Source organism: Sminthopsis crassicaudata, chromosome 3 (assembly GCF_048593235.1).
Source record: "Sminthopsis crassicaudata isolate SCR6 chromosome 3, ASM4859323v1, whole genome shotgun sequence".
In the NCBI taxonomy this organism is placed as follows: domain Eukaryota; kingdom Metazoa; phylum Chordata; class Mammalia; order Dasyuromorphia; family Dasyuridae; genus Sminthopsis; species Sminthopsis crassicaudata.
This window is the reverse complement of record NC_133619.1, coordinates 566,752,365-566,775,575: the sequence shown is the minus strand read 5'-3', so window position 1 is coordinate 566,775,575 and position 23,211 is coordinate 566,752,365. Positions and strand designations below refer to the sequence as shown.

At 36.3% G+C, this 23,211-nt stretch overlaps 1 protein-coding gene and 1 long non-coding RNA gene across 2 annotated transcripts in view; one reads left to right on the top strand and one right to left on the bottom strand.

Moving 5' to 3' along the window:
- Positions 1-10,111, top strand: part of KPNA3 (karyopherin subunit alpha 3) — an 84,938-nt gene extending 74,827 nt beyond the window's left edge. Inside the window, exons 13-17 of the mRNA XM_074304767.1 lie at positions 1,767-1,871; positions 2,020-2,091; positions 2,273-2,435; positions 6,778-6,872; positions 7,508-10,111. Of these exons, the coding sequence (XP_074160868.1) occupies positions 1,767-1,871; positions 2,020-2,091; positions 2,273-2,435; positions 6,778-6,872; positions 7,508-7,606 (534 nt within the window). The 3' untranslated portion in view covers positions 7,607-10,111. The remainder of the gene's footprint in view (positions 1-1,766; positions 1,872-2,019; positions 2,092-2,272; positions 2,436-6,777; positions 6,873-7,507) is intronic.
- LOC141563526 (uncharacterized) lies at positions 8,001-22,775 on the bottom strand. The gene is made up of 4 exons (XR_012488445.1): positions 22,707-22,775; positions 19,906-20,233; positions 10,575-10,708; positions 8,001-8,129 (listed from the first exon to the last, which is right to left on the bottom strand). It is a non-coding gene; the product is annotated as an uncharacterized LOC141563526 (long non-coding RNA).
- Between the last annotated feature and the right edge of the window lie 436 nt (positions 22,776-23,211).

Genomic DNA, 23,211 nt, shown 5'->3' with positions numbered 1-23,211 from the left:
ATCTGTATTCTTCCCTTCTTGGACTAGTTCAGATAAGCATACAGTTGTCAACTCTTGCTACCCCCCACTTCCTAATTTTTTTTGCATAGATTCTATTCTATTTATGCCCCTTCTTCTCCCCTTCTTTTCCCTTTCACCTCAATGTATGCTTCTTTCCCTTCTACTCCCATGCCTCTTGACTAATTAGAACTCCCTCTATGATCCCTGAGGATTCAGAGAGGAAGACATGTATCCTCTCTTTGTTTCTTTTATTATTTTTCATTTATTTTTACCTTCTTATGTTTCTCTTAACTTTTGTTTTTAAACTTTAAAGTTTCTATGTAATTCTCATCTTTTCGTCAGGAATGTTGAAAATCTGCTTTCATTAAAAGTACATTTTTTTTTCCTCTTTAGAATTTAACTCATTTTCATTGGGCAAGTTATTTTTGGCTATAAGCCTTTACCTACTGGCAGTGATTAAAATGCTGAACCTAGAATCAAGAAGACCTGAGTTCAAATCCAGTTTCAGACATTTAATAGCTTAGTAATCTTTGGAAGTTATTCAGAGTACTTTAGGTTCCTCCCCCAATGATGATAAAATGTTATTCACAATAATAGCACCTACTTTCCAGATTTTATGTGAGGATCAAATGAGATATACCTGGCACATTGTAGGATTTTAATAAGTTCTTCTTTTCCTTCCTTTCAGGTTTTCTGTTCTCATGTATAATCCCAATTATGATTCTTTGTTATTTGAGTTCTTTCTTGAAAAAGAGAGTACTTACAAAGTATTTTTCTTCTTTGACATGAAAGATCTGAATTGGGGCTAGAATGTGTCTTGGAGTCTTCTTTCAGGATGTAACCAATGGACTCTTTCTTTGCTCTCTGATTTTAAGAGAGCTGAACATATTCTTTTAAGTTTTCTTGAAATATTATCTCTAGGTACTTTTTCTGTTCATGATTTTTAAGTAGTCCAGTAGTTTTGAAATTTTTTTAACCCAGTCTTTCTTTGAGACTTTGTTTGTAGATCTTGGGAAAGTGGGATTCTTTTTTTATTTGTTCATTCTCCCATCCTACTTTTTTTCAAACTTGTTTTGTCTGGATATCAACATCCCAAGTCTCTAGATCCTTTCTCAGCCCTACATTTGTTCTCATTATAACATTACAATCTCTATCAAATCTGCTTACTTCTTATATCTTTTTCTGTACAGACGAAAATGGTAAAATAATCAGATTTTACCCATCTCTGAGGAAAACATTACAGTACCTTAGTATATCTATGTTCTGCTTCTCCCGTAATAGCCATTTGGCATGAGCAGTCTGTTTACTACTGACTGAAAGTCGCTTCTTACCTCTGTCAAGACTTTGTTATAAATTCTTGATATTGTCTGAGGATCTTGGACTTTTCCTGGCTGTGTTGGTCAGCTTGGTCTTTCACATATGTTGCAGATATTACAAGAAAGTGTAATTATTACACAGGATCCAAAGAAATTTTCTTTTTTATATTGAATAATAAATATTTTTAGATCCCAGAAATTGTTAGATTTAGATTTAGTTTCAGTAGGTTTAGTTCCAAATTTTTTTTTGTCTTACTGATATTAAAAATGTGGTGATACTTGTTTGTTCATAGGATCCTAATGGAAAGATTTTATTTTATATAAGTTATATTTTCTTTAGACAATACCTCTAATGTGATTTTGTTAATTTATCTTAATGTGTTTTATTTAAATTCATATGTAAAATTTTTTTTTAATAAAACAAACTTATTGTATATTGTTCAATTATAGGAAGCAGTTTGGTTCCTTTCCAATATAACAGCGGGAAACCAGCAACAAGTACAAGCTGTAATAGATGCTGGATTAATCCCTATGATCATACACCAGCTGGCTAAGGTCAGTTTTATTATGAGACACAGGCTTTCTGGGAGGGAAATGTAGATAATGTAAAAGTGAAAAATATTGATAAAATTTCTGATACAATATTACTGGTTCCTTAGTAAACAAATAGTGCATTTTAAATTTATTTATATTTAATTCTCAGGGAGATTTTGGAACCCAAAAAGAAGCTGCTTGGGCAATCAGCAATTTGACGATAAGTGGACGAAAAGATCAGGTACCAACTGACTACATGAAGTAGTTATTAAATTATTCTAAGTTCATTAAGATATGCAAATATACCTTTTTCTGTGCAGTTTAAGAAATTAGGATTTTTTTATTCATTAAATAATTTCTTGAGTGGGGGGGTGGATTTCTTTGTATATTTAAAAATAACAAATTTTTCCTTTTCTTTTTAGGTTGAATACCTGGTACAGCAGAGTGTAATACCACCATTCTGTAACTTATTGTCAGTAAAAGACTCTCAAGTGGTTCAGGTGGTTCTAGATGGTCTGAAAAACATTCTGATAATGGCTGGTGATGAAGCTAGCACAATAGCTGAAATAATAGAAGAATGTGGCGGTAAGACTTGATTTATTTAAAGTCAGCTAATTTTTAGTGCTATTTTCTAAACTGATGGTGAAAGATTAATGATATTCATTTGCCTAAACCTTGTATTTTTTCTCTGCAATAAGTTTTGTGATACTTCCTCTTTGCCATAACTCAAGTCTAAAGGAATAATTGGGCTTTATTTTAATATGAGTGATATTTTTAAAGGGAAAACAAAAACCTCTTAGAACTAAAAAGGACTTGAAATTCACTTTCAGTTCCAATATTGAGTAACCACTGTTGATAAAAGGAAGACTTTCTTAGACCATTTTACTTGCTCTGCCTTCACTTTATTCTCTTCTCCAACTTCAACCCAGTATTTATTTCAGCTTTATTCAGTCCTCTGCTCTTGAATCTCTAGCCAAGTCTCAGATTACTCCTGTTTACAAGCAGCTGAACCCCCACTGGAGGAAGGTTTAACCATACTAATTGGGTACATTACAAATTCTTATTGTCCAACCTCAGTTGGGTCTTCATTGCATCAGGGCAGGCCTTTTGTTCACCATTAATTGGTTCCCCATCTGTCTTCCTGCAGAAGCTATTCCAAACCTTTCATTTCCAGCCTCATATTTCTCTGTCCTCCTTAGTTGAAATCCTTGTCTTTTACTTAATCAAGAACAACCTTAACTAGACCCTACCATTGTAGGACATGCTCTTGTCCCATATCAGTCCTCTCATTTTCAGCCAACCTTTTTGAAAAGAAGGCTGCCCCCTCCCCCTTCACACGTTCCATCTGCTCCTTGGGTCTGGATAAGCCAGCCTCTGACCTGTCTTCAGACATGATCTTTCAGTTACCTGGGGTAGGCCTGGCCTTAGGTCTTATCTTCTGTGTCTGACTGCTGACCACTCTAACCTCCCTTTCTGATGACTCTCTCTGTTTCTTTTTTCTGGCTCATTCATAACCTAACTGGGAGTGTCCCCCAAAGTTATGTCCTAAACCATCTTCTCCCTCTAGTCTCTCTTGTAACTTAATTAGTTCTCCTCTGCAAATTATCTTCCATCACTTTTAGTCTCCAATTGCCTGTTAGACACTTCAAACCTGATTTCTGGAAGACATCACAGACTCAGCATGTCTAAAATTGAACATTTCTTTCCCCTGAAATCCCCTCCTCTTTTTTTTTTTTTTTTTTAATTTTTTTTAAAATTTTATTTAGAATTTTTTTATTTATGTTGAAGATATCCACTTCCATCAGAATATATCTTCATATAGCATTGAAGTGTATAGCGATCTTCTGGCTCTATTCATTTCACTCAGCATCAGTTGATGCAAGTCTCTCCAAGCCTCTCTGCATTCCTCCTGCTGGTCATTTCTTACAGAACAATAGTATTCCATAACCTTCATATACCATAATTTACCCAACCATTCTCCAATTGATGGGCATCCATTCAACTTCCAGTTTCTGGCCACTACGAAAAGGGCTGCCACAAACATTTTGGCACATACGGGTCCCTTTCCCTTCTTTAGTATTTCTTTGGGATATAAGCCCAGTAGTAGTATGGCTGGGTCAAAGGGTATGCACATTTTGATAACTTTTTGGGCATAGTTCCAAATTGCTCTCCAGAATGGCTGGATTCTTTCACAACTCCACCAACAATGTATCAGTGTCCCAGTTTTCCCACATCCCCTCCAACATTCATTATTATTTGTTCCTGTCATCTTAGCCAATCTGACAGGTATGTAGTGGTATCTCAGAGTTGTCTTAATTTGCATTTCTCTAATCAGTAGTGATTTGGAACACTTTCATATGAGTGGATATAGTTTCAATTTCATCATCTGAGAATTGTCTGTTCATATCCTTTGACCATTTATCAATTAGAGAATGGTTTGATTTCTTATAAATTAGGGTCAGTTCTCTATATATTTTGGAAATGAGACCTTTGTCAGAACCTTTAACTTTAAAAATATTTTCCCAATTTGTTACTTCCCTTCTAATCTTGTTTGCATTAGTATTGTTTGTACAGAAACTTTTTAGTTTGATGTAATCAAAATCTTCTATTTTGTGATCAATAATGATCTCTAGTTCTCCTCTGGTCATAAATTCCTTCCTCCTCCACAGGTCTGAGAGGTAGACTCTCCTCTGTTCCTCTAATCTATTTATTATCTCACTCTTTATGCCTAAGTCATGTACCCATTTTGATCTTATCTTGGTATATGGTGTTAAGTGTGGATCCATATCTAATTTCTGCCATACTAATTTCCAATTTTCCCAACAGTTTTTTCCAAATAATGAATTTTTATCCCTAATGTTGGTATCTTTGGGTTTGTCAAAGATTAGATTGCTATAGATGTACCCTTTTTTGTCCTTTGTATCTAATCTGTTCCACTGATCTACCGGTCTAATCCTCTCCTCTTCTAAACTTCCTCATTTCTGACAAAAGCACCACCATCTATGTAGAACATTGGTGGTGGTCTGTGTGTTTGGCTCTCTCTTATCTCATATACCAAGCAGCTGCAAATTTAGTTATTTTTATTTTCAGATTCCCCATCTGATCTTTTTACTTATATAGCTACCACAGTAGTTCAGACTCTTATCATGTCTTGACTAGGTAAATGCACCTGCTCCCTACTTCTTTTCTACAGTCCAGTAGGGACCTACCATATAATGATCTAATATCATCTTCCTTAGATTCAGAGCTTATTGTGATTCCCTTAGTCTCCAGTGACTGCCTTTTTACCTTTAGGATAAAATATAAACTTCTTTTAAGCTTTTAAAATCTTGAATAATACGACCCCCAACCTGTCTTCTCAAGTCTCATTAGACATTATTTTCCCTTAACTGAAGCTGTTTGATGAAGGGAATCTCATATATATTGGGAAGATTGTTCTATAGTGATGTGGAAAGTGAAGAGTAGTTTAGAAAGTCTTATAGATGTTTAAGCAAGAAACATCATAGGCTTAAACTAGGCTGATACTAGTGAAAAGGAGGGAGAATTTTTTTCAGAGATGAGATCATTTTGATATGACAATCAATTGGCTATCAGAGCTGATTTCCCAAGCATAGTACCTGGTACTTCATAAATGTTTGTTGATTGAGTTTGAGAGAAGGGAAAGGGTTAAGAATAACTCTGGACTTTTAAACATAGAATGTATGAAAGAAGCATAATATCAAGATTTAGGAAGAATATGGATAGGTTGGAAGACCAGGGGTTCACATTTGGTCTTATTGAAGTAGGACAGCATTTAATCTATTCTCATAAGACCCACAAAACCTTTCAGCTTCTGTGTCTGGTGAAATTTCAATTTTATCTCTCCCATTTTCATCACTTCATCTCTTCTCTGTTAGGAATTTCTACTCTTTATTTCACTTATTAACATTCAGTGCAGCAAATACATTGTTTCTTCCTACAAACAGACATTTCCAGGATAATCTAATTGGTAGGACAAGTGAAGGAAGGACTGAGTTGATTGAATTTGATATTGTTCAATGATATGCCTCATACTATTTGTTTTTTAAGTGCCCTTGGAGATGCTATAGTCAGTATAATACAGAGGGAAAATTCTGTATTTTGAGTGAGAGAGCCTCCCAATTCTGGCACTACCCCTTACTATGCATGTGACCTTTGGCAAGTCCTTTAAACACTATAGGCCCTTCATTTGCAAAATAATAAATGGGATAGATGGCATCTGAAATTCTTTCCAGATCTAAATTTCTAATCCTGTGAAATTCATAGGACTGATAGAGAAACTGGACTTCCCCATGATGGAAACTAGAAATCTTTTTTATATACTAAATTTAATATATTTTAACTTTTCTTATTCCATTTTTAAAAAGTTTACTTGTTGCTTTTTGCTTCTCCCTAATCATCACAGTCTATCTCATAACAAGTTGAGCAAGGCAACTGACTGAGCATTTGAATCTCACAGTAAACATTGCTCTCTATATCTATAGTCCCTGCCTCTTTATTGAGAAGGGGGAGAAAAGAAGGTGCTTCCTTCTTGGTATTTTAAGATGAAGATTGTTCACTACAGTTCATTATGGTTCAACTGCTTTATTATAATCTTTATGTATTCTCTTTTGATTCTTAACTCTACTTCACTTTCCCTGTTTCTCTGAATTTGTCCTATTGATCTTGGGTTTTTTTGTTTGTTTTTGTTGTTGGGGGATTTTTTGTTTTTCCTTTTTTTTTTAATAGGAAAATATTTCATTTTGTTCACACACCACAATTTGTTTAGCCATTCCTCAGTCAAACAGAACTTTTTTTAATCATTACCACCACTTTGGTAGATATAAGGTCAAAAAACCTCAGATGTTTTAATTGATATTTCTCACAATCTTTCGTGTGATTGTTAATCTTACTGATTTTACTTTAATAGGTTTGGAGAAAATTGAAGCATTACAACAACATGAAAATGAGGATATTTATAAATTAGCATTTGAGATCATAGATCAGTATTTCTCTGGTGACGATGTAAGTATAATAGTGATATGTATAAATGCAGATGTATAAAAGAGCTTACCTTGTGAATTTACTAGAACTTCCAATGTATACATTTATGGTTTCTTTCTTATAATAACAAAACAAAGATGTTTTTCTATTTAAGACAACCTGAATCAAAATATTTTTCTGTTTAAGCATTATTTTTCCTTCTCATCTAAAATCATCACATACTTCATTATAAAAAGCTGTTTGTAATTCTTGTTGCTTTGGAATCAATTAATTAGAAATGGCAGGTGCACATTTATAAATTATGGTAGAGAAATGAAACCCATTACTAAAGTTTTAAAAAGGAGTCAATTTTTAAATGTCTTAATTCTCCTAACAAATACTTAATTTGAGCATTTCAGCTAACAGTGTAATTGTTATACCAAACTGCTATTAATAAGGATACAGTATCATTTTCCAGAAAATTGTTTTCAGATTTTTCTATATTTTTCCTAATGAAATGATTGTCAAGTCACTTAAACCACTTGTGCAATAAAATAAAAAAAAATAAAACTTTTAAAAGCCAGCCTTTCACACTGCATAAAAGTATATCTGTAAGAACAAGAATATCATGTTAATCACATTTGAATATTAAATGGATTTGTTTGCATTCTTTATAGATTGATGAAGATCCTAGCCTCATTCCTGAAGCAACACAAGGAGGTACTTACAATTTTGACCCAACAGCCAACCTTCAAACAAAAGAATTTAATTTTTAAGGTCCCTAGAGGGCAGCTTCTCTCCCCAATCAACCTGAAGTACCACCAGATGGCTACCAAATGACAAAATCAAACAACATCAAAAGGCTCCCAAACACACACGCCTCCTCTTCGTTTTGATGCTTTTAAAGCAAGCCGTGTATCGGTCACTTTGCAGTTGCCAAAAGTCACTCTCACATGGACTATAAATGCATATGCATGATTTCCTAAACTGTTTTAGAGTTTTCAACAACCCCAACTCTTCTATTTTCTCCTTCTTTTTCCTGGTGCCACGTGCTGACAGCGCAGCCTGCAGATTTGTTAGAGAGCAGTGGCACATCGGCTTTCCACAGAGCATTCTTTGGAAAATGGTGCACTGTGGATCAAGACGCTTGGGTATGATGCGTGCATACATGCTGGAAGACTTTACAGGGGCACAGTCCAACCTGGGCCTCCATCACTGTCCTCCACAAACATATTTTCATATACTTTATGTGGAAGAATAGATTTTAAAATGCGAGCCAAATGATTTTCATTGGTGAAACTGAAAAAAAAAAAAGTAACTTTAAAAAAATGAAACAAAAAGAAAACTTGGTTATTGATTAAACAATTAAGTTAAAAAACAAACTGTACTTCATCTATCAGTAATTGATGTGTTCATTACCTGCCTCAGAAGCCAGGGTTGGAGAAAGAGCTCTAGATTTGGACCGGTGACGCTTTTGCCATTATCCCTAACTGAGAACAGCGAGCCCTGTTTGGCCACTCACTTCAGCCTGTGTGTTCCTGCTGTTTTGAAGTAATCAAATGCTGTGCATGGTATTTTACCTGAGCTGCAACCTGTCCTGGACTTGGACTTCTGTTTAAGCTGAAAGCAAGATACCCAACTGTGGGGAAATAGAAGTCTGAAATGAGACTCCTTGGTCATAAGAGTCTTGCTTTCACCTTGCAGTCGTCAGTATGTTTTGTTTTAAATTAATAATTGAATCTGGTTGATTTATATTGGGTTTAAACTGTGGAGCTTTCATGTTTACTGTAATTTAGTCTTAAACTATTTTTTACTTAGTGACCAGTGCTTTTGATAATGTGGTTGGCAACAAACCAGCAACTGTTTAGAAGAAGTATCATAAAAAGCTTCATTTTTTGAGTATCAGAAAAGCTTATTTCTGAACCTACTCTTAAAACCATATTCCCATGTTTAAAAAAGATACCGACAAGTATATGTAAGGCTGTATAAAAGAAGCTGCCATTTTTTTTCCAGCATAAATCTGATTTGCAGTGATCTTTAAATAGTTCTGCATAATCTGGTGGTATTATGTGAAGTCATTGCTTTTGGTAAAATTGTCTGACCCAGTTATTTACAAAAGAATATGGTATTTCTGGAGTGGGAATGAACGATTTGAAACTCTGTAAGCTATCACAAAAATGGATTTGTTGCCATTGTTTACCGGGTGTGATTTCCCATTGCATTGATGTGAAGGGATAGAAAAATCTAAACTAATTTAGTGATCCGATGTGGGGTGTATTTACTGTGATGAAGACAAGGACAGATGCCATCAGAGCTTTGTGGATCAGCTGGTTTTTTTTCACTGATGAACAACGCATAGCAGGTGTGCATTCATTAAAAGTATATATCTGCCAAGGTGGAGCCACTTTAAAGAGTGAGGTTTTATCTTGTATCTTAAATGGATACAAGCGTATGTTTAAACTGCAAGATTTTTACTTGCTAGAGAATCTGTTTTAATATAGTGGTTTGGCCTCTGATTATTTATAGGTTTTATAAATTTTAGAATCAATTTCTCTTTAAGGTGGCTCAGATTTTTCAACTCTTGTGCACATAAAATTGAGTTGAAGTTCATTGTGCCTTTTTTTTCTTTCCCCAAAAGTTGTTTTTAAAAGCTTCATATGGTAACTGCATCCTATTCACACGAAGTCTAAAATCTCAAAACTGTGTGGTGTTCACTAAAAGTAGGTATAAGAAAGTCAAAGCAATTTAAGGTCACAAACTGGTGAAATTGAAAAGTCTAAATCCACCAGATACTGTGATGAATTAAAATCCTTTCCCCTTTCCAACTTGATTCTGATGACCCTGCCACATATACTGACAGTTACCCTGTTGATTTTGCACACATTGATATTACAGTGAGATTAAAATGAACATTTTTCCCACAACTGTGAAGATTCCATTTTTTCCTTGCACTGAAAGTGCAAACAACATCCAAGTGAATATTATAGAGTCAGGTAAAGCAGATAGATCTATGCAGTTACTTGATTCTCTTTGTTGTGACCTTATCAGTTTTGGATTGAAATTGCACCATTTCATAGTTAAAGGAAACAGAATATATTGCTGCACTTTTAAGTTTTCAGAACAGTGTTTAAAAATTGCATTGTTTTTATTATTTTTTTTAAACTATCAGTTAAAATAGACTAAAACGTTCTTTCAAAAGAGGCATCTAAATGTGTTCCTAATTTTTGTATATGGGCTTAGGTTTTGTAACCAATAAAAAGCTGCTATCAAATACTACAAAACATGCAAACTTATTTTGAAATTGCTTAGGTTTCTCAAAATTTTCTTTTTGTCTGACCAAACTGTCTAAAAGGTAGAATTCTTTTTAAATGTCCAAAAGGCCAAAGCAATGGTTTCCAAGTATTTTGGACCTCAAATAACCTTTCATTGTTTAATTTTATTATATACTTTCCATCCTCTTTCCCTGAAGAAAGGGTTTCAAAAATTAAAAAATTTTAGAGCATTATAATATAAGGTAAGGCAGTGAGTAGTCTCAGGTGCTTTTTTGGATGGAGTTTTATAATGAATTATTTTTCATTAGAGAAGATAGTGCAGTAATGACTTTTTTAATAATAATTTTACTGATCATATACCCTTCCCCATAGATTCTTCCCCAAAAATCTCTGATACAATTTATCCTTGCTCTAAGAACACTTCATATGGAGCAAAAACAAAAACAAAACAAAACATAAGAAACGTTCTAACCTGATTATACTGGTACTACATATCAATCACAGCTTTGGTCTTCAAATTAACACAACTGGATAAGAACTGAGTATTACCAAAATCCATACTCTTCATCCTCAGGTTCTGAAGAAATGGTCAACTGTGATTAATGCCTAGCAGATAGGTAACATCAAGAAATAATATTAAGAAATATTTTGAAACATCTGTGACAATTAGGACAAATAGGTAGCTCAGAGAATGGAATGCCAGGCCTAAAGTCAGGAAGATGAGTCTTCCTGAGTTCAAATCTGGTTTCAGATCCTTAGCTCTGTGACCCTGGGCAGTCATTTAATTTAATCCTATTTGAATTCCTCATCTGTAAAATGAGTTAGAGAAGAAAAGGGCAAACCACTCCAGGATCTCTGCCAAGAAAACTCCAAATGGGGTCACATAATGTAGACATGATTAAAATAAGCAAATAACATCGAAAATTGGGGATTTAGACTTCATCATTCACATCTTCCAATGTGGTTTGGTTATCAGTAAAGTTTGGATGAACATATACTTCTACTTTGTTTCTCTAGTGAGAGACTCAGTCTGAAAGCCTACTTGTGACTTCTGTCTTAGCTCCGAACATCAGACTCCTAAAAATTTCTCTATTTGGTGCATGTGCTCTTGGTACTTTTCCTTGAAAAATTAATAATCAGCAAGCATTTTTAAACATGATCCAGGTGCTGTTCAGCGCCTGGGATTCAAAGGTTTTAAAAACAAGGCCTGGCTAGCTTCAAAGATTTTAACGTTCTCATGGAGAAGATGACATGTAAATTAATAGGTTCATGATCCAAATAAAGGAGATTACCCTAGAGGGGCAAGCCTCTTATAGAAGGTAACAGTTGGCTTTATTTTTGAAGGAAACTGGATTACATATAATGTAGAGAGGAAAATAAAGTATGAGAATACCAGAAGGTAGGAATGGGTCAAGTCATGACCTGATGTATGTTGCAGAAGTAAATAGGAATCCACAAAATTGATTCAGTTGGGAGAAGCTATGTGGTCAAAATCACTTTAGATCTGTGGGTTAAGACTTGGAGAAGACAAATTGGGTAGCTATGGCAGTAATCTACATGAGAGGCAATGGGAGCCTGAAAGTGGTGGCTATGGGAATAAAGAAGAAAGGACTATGAGGTGTTCTGTAAAGATGTCTAGGACAATATTTGACCCCCTGTGCAGAGCCAGCACAAAGTTGAGGGTAATGGGAAGGAAGGCTGGAGATAGCACTTGTTTAAAGGATGTTTAGACTCTGAGATGCTAATGGAACATCCTGTTCAGGAGGCAGCTAATGGTGAGACCTGGATAAATAGATCTGGGAGTCATTGGCACCGAGATAATTAAAATGAGAGTTCAAATAAGTTAAGAGAAAGTAAAGAGGGATCATGGCAGTCTTGGGGAACATCATTAAGACCAGCAAAGGAGACAGGAGTACCAAGAGAGCACTGTCACAAAAGCTGAGATAGGAGAGAGGTGATCAATACTGTCACATGCCATGAGGATCATAAGAGGTCCTAAGTAAGTCTGGAGAAAGTTTCAGTTGAATGATGAGGTCAAAGCCGAGTTGCACAGCCTTGAAAGTAGGGTGCTCAATGAATCAAGCACCAGAAATCAGGAAGATTCAGTTTTCCTAAGTTCAGATACAGCCTCAGACAATTATTAGCTGTGTGATGTGGGTAAGTCACTTAACCTTGTTTAATCCCATTTGCCTCAGTTCTTCATCTGTAAAATGAGCTGGAAAAGGAAATGGGAAACAACTTCACCTAAATGGGTCATGAGAGAATTGGATATGATTGAACTACAAAGTTTAGTGTAGATGAGTTTTTAAAGGGATTTAACCAAGATGGGAAGAAATAAAACAGCAACTTTTGGCAAAGATAATAGAATCAAGGAGGGTTTTGCTGGGGAGAGGGTGTTGTTTAAAACAGTTAAGTGATTTAAACTAAAATTTAAATGTGCCTGTAAAACAAAGATAGTTGGCATATATTATGGATTAGGCATGTATTTTTGTGTGTGTGTGTGTGTGTGTGTTTGTTTTTGTTTTTTAGTTTCACAATGCTAGTTCATTTTTTTGCTAGTTTCCCTTTATGTTAATTATGCTGTTTGAAGCAGGAACCAAAGGGAGTAGCACTATCTTTGTGGATTGGATATTTATCAGCCTAGTTCAGGGATTTCCAAAAAGTTCTCTCATGCCTCAATTCTCTCTTTTTTTTTTTTTTTTTTCACTCTTGTTCAAGTCTGTTTCTTTCTTGCTATCTTTTGGTTCTCATGTTTTCCATTACAAAAACTTTTCTAAAACTTCTCTTCTTTTTCTACTTGTTTTGGTCTCCTTTGCCTGTTTGTTTTTGTTTTATCTTCATGGATTCTGTCGTGAGGGAATATGGCATAGCAAGTGAGAAACACAGAAGGTTCATTTTTCAACAATTATTTCCTAACTACTACGTGCCAGGCATTGTGCTAGGTTCTTGGTATACAAAAATAAGACATCTTTAAATCCTCAAAGACTTTACATTCCGTTGAAGGAAAGAAGTGGAATAAGGTATACTGTGAGTACAAAGTAATGCATAGAGAGAAGTTGAGGGGAGCAGGAATAGCTGAAGGAATCATGAAAGGCTTTGCTATAGGAGGCAGTAGCTTTTTATTCTTCCGTTTTTGCTACATAAGCTCATGTAGCCTAGTAAAAGTTGCTTGTAAATACTAAGGAGATGATGCCTACATTAGATCTTCTGTGGTATAGTGAGATACACCAGGATATCAGGGAAAACAAGAAATGTGATTTAGTTTGAATCTGAGACATACTGAAATGTTTACTGTAGGCTTTTACAAATAATATTTAAATGCCAGTCCTTTCCTTTCTGCATTTATAATTCTTAAAACACCAGTCCTTTATTGGTACCTGCCTGAAATGGGTTCCAGTCACTCCTATTGACGTTAAAGAAATCATAAATGTATTTCTTTTAACCTCACCAAGAAGAAATTCTAAACAGCATTTTATGTTCCCACAAGAAGGTAGCCCATCTTGGCCACCAACTTTCATTAAGGATGGATGATTAGCAATAAGAGCACTCTTGTCTGCCCATCCTTTGCCCTTTTTTATCTTGAGAAATAGCCATTATGGTAGTGTCAGCCAGCCAACCCTAATCCACTTATGGAGCACAGGCAAAAAATGGGGGAGGGGTCGGGAAGCCTCAAGTAGCTATAAATTATGGTGTTGACTAATCCAGGGAAAACCAGAAATTTAGAATTAGAAGCTTTCTCCAGTGCTGCAATCCCTTCAGGATTTACTAAAGATAGGCTACCAACCTCTGAACCTTTTCAGGGAATAGTAAGCTCCTGTAGGAGTTGCATTCCATTGTTGGGCAAGTCAGTTAAGACAATAATAATGATAGGACTTATATAGCATTGTAAGTTTACTTACATAACACTTCAAGGTTTGCAAAATTTTTTACAAATATCTCAATTTATCTTTGACACAAAACTAGAAGGTTGGCACTGGTACTGTCCTCACTATAAAAATAAGAAAATGAGGCAGGGGGTAAATGACTTATCCAGGGTCACATATCCAGGTGTCTGAACCTAAACTTGGCCTCTGGTCCTTCTGATTAGATCTAATGCTCTATCCTTTGTACCAGCTTGATGCCTCATCTGTAGAACATTCCTCATATTGAGTTAAAACCTTCCTCCTAATAATAGGCTTTTGAGCAGCCCCTTTTTTACTCTTCCTCACCTGAAATACTTTATGTATAGGAGGTATTTAAATGTTTATTGATTAGATAAGTGAAGGCACAACAGAACACATTTGAAAACAGCTGTTAGGATATCCTTTAGCCATCTTCAAACTAGGTATTCACAATTATTCCAAATGTTCTTCATTCAACATTTCATCCAGACTTTTATGGTTATCCTCTCTAAAACTATCCAGTTTCTCAGGGTTCCTTCAAATGTCTGATCACTGCAAAGTGACACTTTCATCCAGTGGTTTGGAAGCTAAACTAGTAGCCAAAGAGTGGTTTTTTTAAGAATACACATTACATTATTGGATCATATAAAGTTTGGGGCAAAATAAAGCATCCCAAGTTTGGATTTTTGTTGGGTTTTCTCCCTCAATTTTTTACATGATTCTCCTTCCCCAACAGTGCTTTTGCAATTTAAAAAATCTAAATGTATAGCTCACAGGGCTTATAGTTGGAATGCATCTTGATCCCTTCCACTAGTCCTGTTGTGTCAAACTCAGAAATAGGAACCACTAAAACTATACTGCATTTAGAAGTGCTATAGGCAGCATTCAGACCACATATTTGACACCTCTGCTCAGGTTCATTTTATAAATGAAGCCAAGGTTAAGTAATTCTCCTATAGATATTAATTAGCAGAGCTTATCAAAGCTAAGCCCATGATTCTCAAGTTGGAGTCCTTTCTACATTATACAATAATATTTATCTTAAGATCAAGGCAAATTTTACCAAACCAAGCTAATTTGGAATCTTCATTTTATGACCTGTGGCTTTAATTTTCCCCTCAGCTTTCTGTGTCTTCACTAATGATCATGTCAGGGCCAAAAGCAGAGTCATTAATACTTTTTAGGTATGGTTATTTATTCAGCTCCAGATTCAGTCAACAATATTGCCATTTAGATTTGGTACTTCATGAAGATAAGGCAATATTTGTGGAAGCTTTGGAGTCTTTAAAGTACAATATGCCCCCTATTTATGCACAAGACATCATATATGGTTTCCCCCAACCTCACCCCACTTTGACACTTTAATCTGTGATTTTATCTGTGTGGGCATTCATAAATGGTGCAGGTCACAACTGATCCAAGTAGTATATGTGATTATTGGTTTTATTTCCTATCCCCCACAGGGTTCTATGCAAATAGCAATGCCTTCCTCAGAATCTCAACATCATGTAGATACTACCAATGCATGCTGTCTATCCATTTGCCTTGTTCTTGTTATATGACTGGCCTCCCAACTTTGAGATGACAACTTTAGTTACCTTTTGCCTTCCCTGTATTGTTTATCCCTCTTTCCTTCCTATCCTCTACACAAGTTTCCAAATGGAATGTCTAACAGGAAAGTGGAGATGAAAGACTGGAACTAGGAAAAAATACAGGCTGGGATCATCGAAATCACCAGAAAATAAGGGATGGGGATTCAAGACATAGGGAACATCCATTTATAGGAGCATGTACAGTTTTAATTATTGCAAAAAAGGAGTAATAAGACAGGAGAATGAGAGAAGAGCACTATCATGAATTAAAATTTTTCACTTTAAAAAAGGAAAAGGTAATCAACAAATAGCAGGTGCCATGGAAAGTCCCAAAAGTTGAGGTTTGAGAGAAGACCATTGGGTTTATCAATCAATTTGGAATCATCTTGAAAAGATTTAGTCAAATGGGGTCAGAAATCAGATTGTAAAAACTGTGGAACAGGGAAGTGGAGGCAACAAGTGATGATTTATTCTAATTAGCTTGCCAGTAAAGAGATGTAGGGTGGTAGATTAAATAAATAGTAGGTTCAAATGATGGTTTTTAAGGAATAGGTAGAATTGTTTGTGCAGTAGCAAAAGAGCCAGTAGATAGGCTGAAAATTTGAAAAAATGATAAAATTAAGAGGGAAGCTTCTGGAGAAGATAGGAAATGGAATGGAGGACATAAACAGAGGAGTTAGCTAGCCCAAGCAAGATTAAGACCTACTTCTTTCTCTGAGACTAGCAGAAGAAAAAATGAGAATGATAGAGAAGAGCTTTGAAGTGTTAAATTTGAAGCTTAAACAGATGGCCTCAATTTTTTTCGATGAATAGGAGGAGAGGTGCTAGGATGAGAGGAAAGGGCAAAAGGTTGGTATTGATTGCTAGAGGAAAGGACAGACACTAAGGAGAATGCAGAAAAACAACCCAGGAAAAAGCCAAGGGAATGGCAGGACATCTGTTAGTGTGGTTGCAGGATTACCTTCCAAAGTAGGGGTAATGCAAGGCTGGAAAGGGAGGGAGGGAGAAAGTTAAGGCAGGGCAGTGAGGAATGGAAAGGCAAGAGAACAGCACAAAAACGGACTGATCGGCTATCAGGATTCCGAGGGAAGGCAAATGAGGATCCAAATGATCAACAAAGCATTGTGGAGTGGGGATGGGAAACTAAGGGGGAAGCATCGAAGAGAGACTAAAGATTTAGACCATGAAGGCTGAACTCTAGAGGGATTCATAATGAAATCAACCCTGGGACCATCCCTGCTGGCTGTTGAGGTGGATTGAAGGTATAGCCAGCAGAAATTAAAGATGTTGATGAACTGGAAAGTAAGGGTTTTGGGGGGCAGATCAAGGATATGTATTGAAGTCTTGGAGTATAATGGCAGATGTTAGCGTAAAAAAGAAAACCTAACAGTTACAAACGACAAGAAAGGAGGACAAAGGAGCTTGAGACCAGTGAATAACTTCTGCCAAGATCTGGGTAGGCTAATATACATACAGAGTGTTTCAAAAGTCTTTATTTAGTTTTTAATTTCTAAAATTAAGAGGGAAGCTTATGGAGAAGATGGGAGGGAATGGGATGGAGGACATAAATAGGAATTAGCCCATACAAGGTTAAGATCTATTTCTTTCTCTGAGACTAGCAGAAGAAAAAATGAGAATGATAAAGAACTTTTAAAATATTAAAACATTTTCTTTTTAAAAATTTTATTTTTAAAAACAACAAAAAAACAGAAAAGGAATAAAAATTAAAAGGGAACTGTCATGTGCCCAGCAAACATAAGGGAAGATTCAAAATATGTAACAAATTACCAGTTCAATAAATGTGTGTGTGTGTGTGTAAAATTTGTTAGGATTCTTACAAGGTGCTAAGTCACTGGAATGAATAGAGACAATTGATTTGATCCTACAAGGAGATATTAAGGCCAGAACTTGAAACAAGGTACTGAGTGGAATTGAGGAGACAATGGTTAAATCTAGCTTAGCATTGATTTAATCTTACAACAAATAATGGTTTCCTAGAGATGAAATGATTGGTGTATACTAAGTGTTCACCATATAAGCAAGAAACTCAGGGCCAAAGACACCCACAATCCCACTCTCACTATCTTTGTGCTGGCTGGAGACTGGGAGGACGAGAGGCTGAAGGCTAAAGGACAGATCTTTGGATTCGGAGACATTCAGACAAGAGCTCTCTGGGAACCAAGGAGAGGAAGGCCTCCAGAAAACTAGCCGAGCTCCAAGTGAAGGAGATAAGAATTGGAAAGACACAGTAAATGGACTTTAACTCCTGGCTGGATTTCGGGATTATTGAACTGAACTGAAACTAAGGCTGCCTCCAGAAGCTCCCCAAGAAACCTCCTCTCAGAGAACTATTACAATTTAGAGAAATAGAACATCACAATAATTAGTAGAAGACATTTTTTTGTTTACTTCCTTGTAAATTATTCTTTTGTTCTCTGCTGAGCACCTTTTTATTTTATTTTATTTTTTTCTCCTTTCATCTCCCCACCACCCCAGCAGGCTAGAGTTAAGAAGGGATATATTTATGTATACAGATGTAGATATATACATACACATATAAACACACACAATCCATTTCACCAACCCTATATGGGGGCCCCATACACACACACCATATTTTTGCTATCCCTGCTAATTCTGCTTTAATTCAACTCCATAACTTGCCTTGCTATTACTTAACCATCACCACCCCCATGGCTCCCTCCCTTGTCTTCTCTCACCCTTGCTTCCCCCTCCCAACTATCCCTCTCTTCTTTTTTTTTTTTTAAGCTGAGGCAGTTGGGGTTAAGTGACTTGTCCAGGTCACACTGCTAGGAAGTGGTAAGTATCTGAGACTAAATTTGAACTCGGGTCCTCCTGACTTCAGGTCCAGTGCTCTATCCATTGTGCCACCTAGCTGCTCCTCCTCTCTTACTTCTTAATAGATTTTGGAAAAAAAAAAAAAAAAAAAAAAATATATATATATATATATATATATATATATATATATGTATATATATAGTGTTGCATATTTTTCAGAACTATGAGCCTTTCTCCCCCATCTAATACCTGTATCTATTCTTCCTCTGCACCTCATTTGTATAACATTAGTTTTTATCTTAATTCTTCCTCAATCTTTCTTTTGAACTGCCCTGTTGTTGATGTCAATCTTAAACATATGCTATACATTTCCCATATTAAGGGGGGAAAAACATATACAGTTTGTCTATGTTGAGTTCCTTGAAATCAATCTTTGATACTGGCTCTTATCTGTTAAATTTCCTATTAAGTTCAGGTTTGGTTGCTAGAAAGTGCCAAAAATCTGCAAGTTTGTTAAATATCCCTTTTTTTTTCTCATTCAATATTATGGATAATTTTACTGGATGTGATATTTTTGGCCTCAGGCCTAGTTCTTTTGATTGATGGTAGATATGATTCCAGGACCTGGAATCAGTTTTCTATTGTAGCTGCTGCTAAGTCCTGTAGAATTCTAACTATAGTTCAAACATATTTGAATTTTTTTTCTTATTTCTCGCAAAATTTTTTCTTTAATCTGGGGGCTTCAAAATTTGGCTATAATATTCCTGTGTTTTCACAAAGCATCTTGTTGAGGTGGATTTTTTTCTATTTCAGGTTTCCCCTCATGTTCTATCACTCCAGGACAATTTTCTAAGATTATTTCCTGCATTATTATTATATAAAGCTTCCTTTTTTTTTTTTTGGTCACAACTTTCAGGCAGTCCAGTTTTTATATTGTTTCTTCATGATCTGTTGTTTTTTTTATGTTTCAATTTCTGTTCTATTTTCTCATTCTTTATAATGTTTTGTTATTTCTTGGTTTCTTATAGCTTCACATGGCTTCTCTTTGCCCAGTTCTACTTTCAAAGAGTTATTTTCATCCTTGAAACTCTATCTCCTGTTCTAGTTGGTTAACTTTTTTAAAAAAAATAATCTTGTTTTTCTTGGATGGTTTTTATTTTTATTTTTGTATTTTTTCCTCATTGTCTTTCATTTGATTTTTAAATTCTTTTTGAGTTCTATAAATTTTAGGCAGGGAGCCATTTCACATTACTCTTGGGGTAGAAGCTTGTTTTTACTTGTGTCCTACTCTGAAGATGAACCCCAGTAATTTCTATGGTTGTTTTTTTTTTCTTTATCTGCTCTTTTTTTTTTTTTTTGTTTTAAATAAGAGGTATTAGTGTAAGCACCTCTACTCATGGAGTGGGGGAGGGTGGCACCTCTGCTTTCCCTTCAGTTCTCCATTCTAACCAGGAACCTTAAACCAAGAGCTCCCCATTCCTGCAAGTGCCCCCCACCAGCAGCATCCCTGCCCCACTGTCTCTGCACTCACCAGGTACTGGTTCCTTCTTGCCCAGGGCCGAGTCTCAGCACTACAGCTAGCTGGTCCTGGCGTTTCCAATCAGCCGAGGTTCACTCTTCTAGACTCACTCCACTCAGTCCAGGAGATGAAAGTTTCTGAGGTTCCTGCTGAGCTCCAGCCACCCCCAGCTCACCCCAGGACTCACCACTTGGTGTTTGTGTGAGCTAACCCAGAGGTGTTGGCACTTCCCACATACACATCTTGGCCAAAGGTCTTTCTTCAGATCTTCTTGGGTTGTACCAGGAGGAACTCTGTTCTGCCCCCAGTCTTCTTGATTTTTCCCCAGTCTGTGTTCGCCCTGAGGCACAAATTTGTCTTATTTGTGGGAGATATCAGGAAAGTTTTAAATTTACCAACCTACTCCACCATCTTCCCAGAATCTTCCCCAGTATTGTCTTTCTTACTAACCCTCAACATTACCACTATTTTATGCTTTATAAGCAGGGCTTCTTTAACTTTTCTACTCCTGGTCCCTTTCACTTGAAAATTTTTTACATGACCCCAGGGATATAAAATAGGTCTACACATCAAATATTTACTGATATGAAATCACAGTTTCCTGACCCCTGCAGTTTAAAAAGCTTTACTCTAATAATAATATCAGCAATTCTGAACTTTATAAAACTTTCACCAGCTGCTGCTCAGTGACTAAAAGGATGGCATTTGTAATCTTAGTCTTAAAATCATCTAAAATATAAGTGTTTGATACATACCCAACAATTATGACATGACCCCATGAGAAAAATGGAAAGAGGTTTGGGGATTGAGGACCTCCTGTATCTAGAAAGTTCAAGAACTAAGAAAGTGTCATCCAGAAATTGCATATGCACTTCGTAATGACAGATTGCTCAATCTTATTAAAATTAAAATTTTGTTTTTCAAAATTTTAAAAACCGAAGAAGTGGGAAAATGAAAATAAACTTTCAAATAATTATGTTTCATAAGTTTATAGTAATACCCAAATCAGTACTAAGACTTTTTGGAATACCCTAGATGTCATTGGAGTGACTATCAAAGAAGCCGAGATGGTTGAATGATGGTAATAGAAGGATGTTGTGGAAGAGGCAAGAAAAGAGCATGTCTACTCCTACATTTTCCAGTGTGTTGGGTCTATGAGCCAGGCTGTAAAGTCTTAGAAAGCTATTATTAACAATCTAGATCTGAAATCATCAAATAAGGGAAGAAGGGCCAAATCCCACCACAATAAAACTATTTTTAAATGTGAAAGCCATTCTTAGTTTTCTAGCTTTGATCCAAGGATCTGATATAAGTGGGTGGTAATAAATGGCTGTGCTAGGACAATAGCAATAAGGATAGAAAAGCTTGGGTGGATTCAAAAATGTTGCATAGGTATAATTAAGTTTTTGTTCATTTGTTTCAGTTGTGTCCAATTATTTGTGAATTCATTTGGGTTTTTTGGGCAAAGATACTAAAATTACAGGCCATTTCCTTCTCTAACTCACTTTGTAGGTGAGGAAACTAAGGCAAACAGATTTTAGTGACTTGCCAGAATCACATAGCTAATAAATACTTGTCTAAGGCCAGAATTGAACTCAGAAAGATGTTTCCTGATTCCAAACCCAGAACTCTAACCACTCTGTTTCTAAAAGCTCTTTCTCTGGCCCCCTTTTTTACTTCTCTTTTTTATTCCATAACATCTATTTGTGTAACTCACATGAGATTATGGCTATGAATATTTTGTGGAACCTTAAGGTACAATATTTGTTTTTCCCCTAATCCTAACCAACACTTCAAACATAAACTTCAGTACTAGTGGCAGTTGGAAGAATTGGTAATCCCAACACATGTCCAAGGCCCCCTTGGTTTAACCACTGTCATTGTCACTGTCAAGGTTTAACCTACACCCCAGAAACTCTATTGTCTGAACAAAATATATAGTCACTGCAACAAATTTGGTTCATTATTCATAGAGAAACATTTATTAAGCCTTTATTATGGTTCTAAGCACTGTGCAAAGCAGGATGCACCCCCCCCCCAAAAAAAAAGGCAATCCCTGCCCTAAGGAGCTTACAATGATCTAATGAGAGAAGAGAAAGTGGACCACTGGAAATATTGAAGTTCAGCAAGTTGGAGTACAGTCAAGCACGGAATGAAGATATCCAGAATGGAGATTCCAGAAGGTATTTACCAGTTGGAGAAGGGAGCTGGAATAGCAGAGAAAAGATCCAGGCTGAGAAGGCTGCAGGGGACAATGAATATTCCAGAACAAGGTGAGGTTAGATATCCTAAAAGTCAGAAAGACCGGAGTAATGAAGTTATCTATTACAGAGACATAGCAGAGGGATGATGCATAGTGAAGAGGCTGCAGGGAATAATGAACACTTCAGGGTGAGACTGCAGATAAGGTGAAAAGTCAGAAGTATCCGAAAGAAGGGAAGAGGGTAATAATGGCCAACTTGGCAGGCAAGCTAGCCTGACTAGAAACAGTAAGGTGTGCTGAGGGGAAGATAAAAGGCAGCATGGGCCAGAGTTGTTAATCCCCCCCCCCTCCCCCAGATCCTCTCAGAGACAAGTGGAGCTAATTTAGGATCCAGAGTCCCTCAGACCACTAAGTCTGTTTCTACCCAGAGGAGCAACCCTTGCAGAGACCTGCCTCCCCGGGTTCTATAGCTCCCCTTCTCAGTAACCATAACTACAAAAGACCCAGCAAAGAAAGGACTTGCCCCCTGTAAGAAATAAAATATCTTACTCCACTCCACTTAGTCCGTCTCCACTGACTCACTGATGAATGCAGAAAAGATTTATTTTACCTTCTTGCAAGAATGGATGCCTAGATGAATAGACAGTTTTGGGACTCCAAAGGCAGCATTCTATTTCCTATACTGAAGCACAAGTCCCTTCCCTGATTCCCCATTAATTGGATGTTACAGAAGTCATTTGTCATGAATCTCCACCCCTCATTACATAGCCAATGTAAACTCCCAGGGAGCTTACATTCTAAAAGAGGGAAGGTAACTGAGGAGGGCTAGGGGCAAAAAAACTAAAGGTTCTTTTCCAATCTGGGGCTGACACCACCCCCTGATTACTAAAGTTAGTCCCTGCCCCCAGGAGCTTACATTCTTTGGGGTGAAGATAAACTCCACCCTTGATTATTCCTTGATGTCCCCATGGGTTTCAGTTTTCTAATTTGTTTCATTTCTCCAATTTAGTTTTCATAACCGTGGAAAACAAATGCCCATCCATTTCTTACACCCCAAAGTCCTTGGCACAGTCAAAGTCAATATCAAAAACAGCGTTTTATTCATGGAAATGACA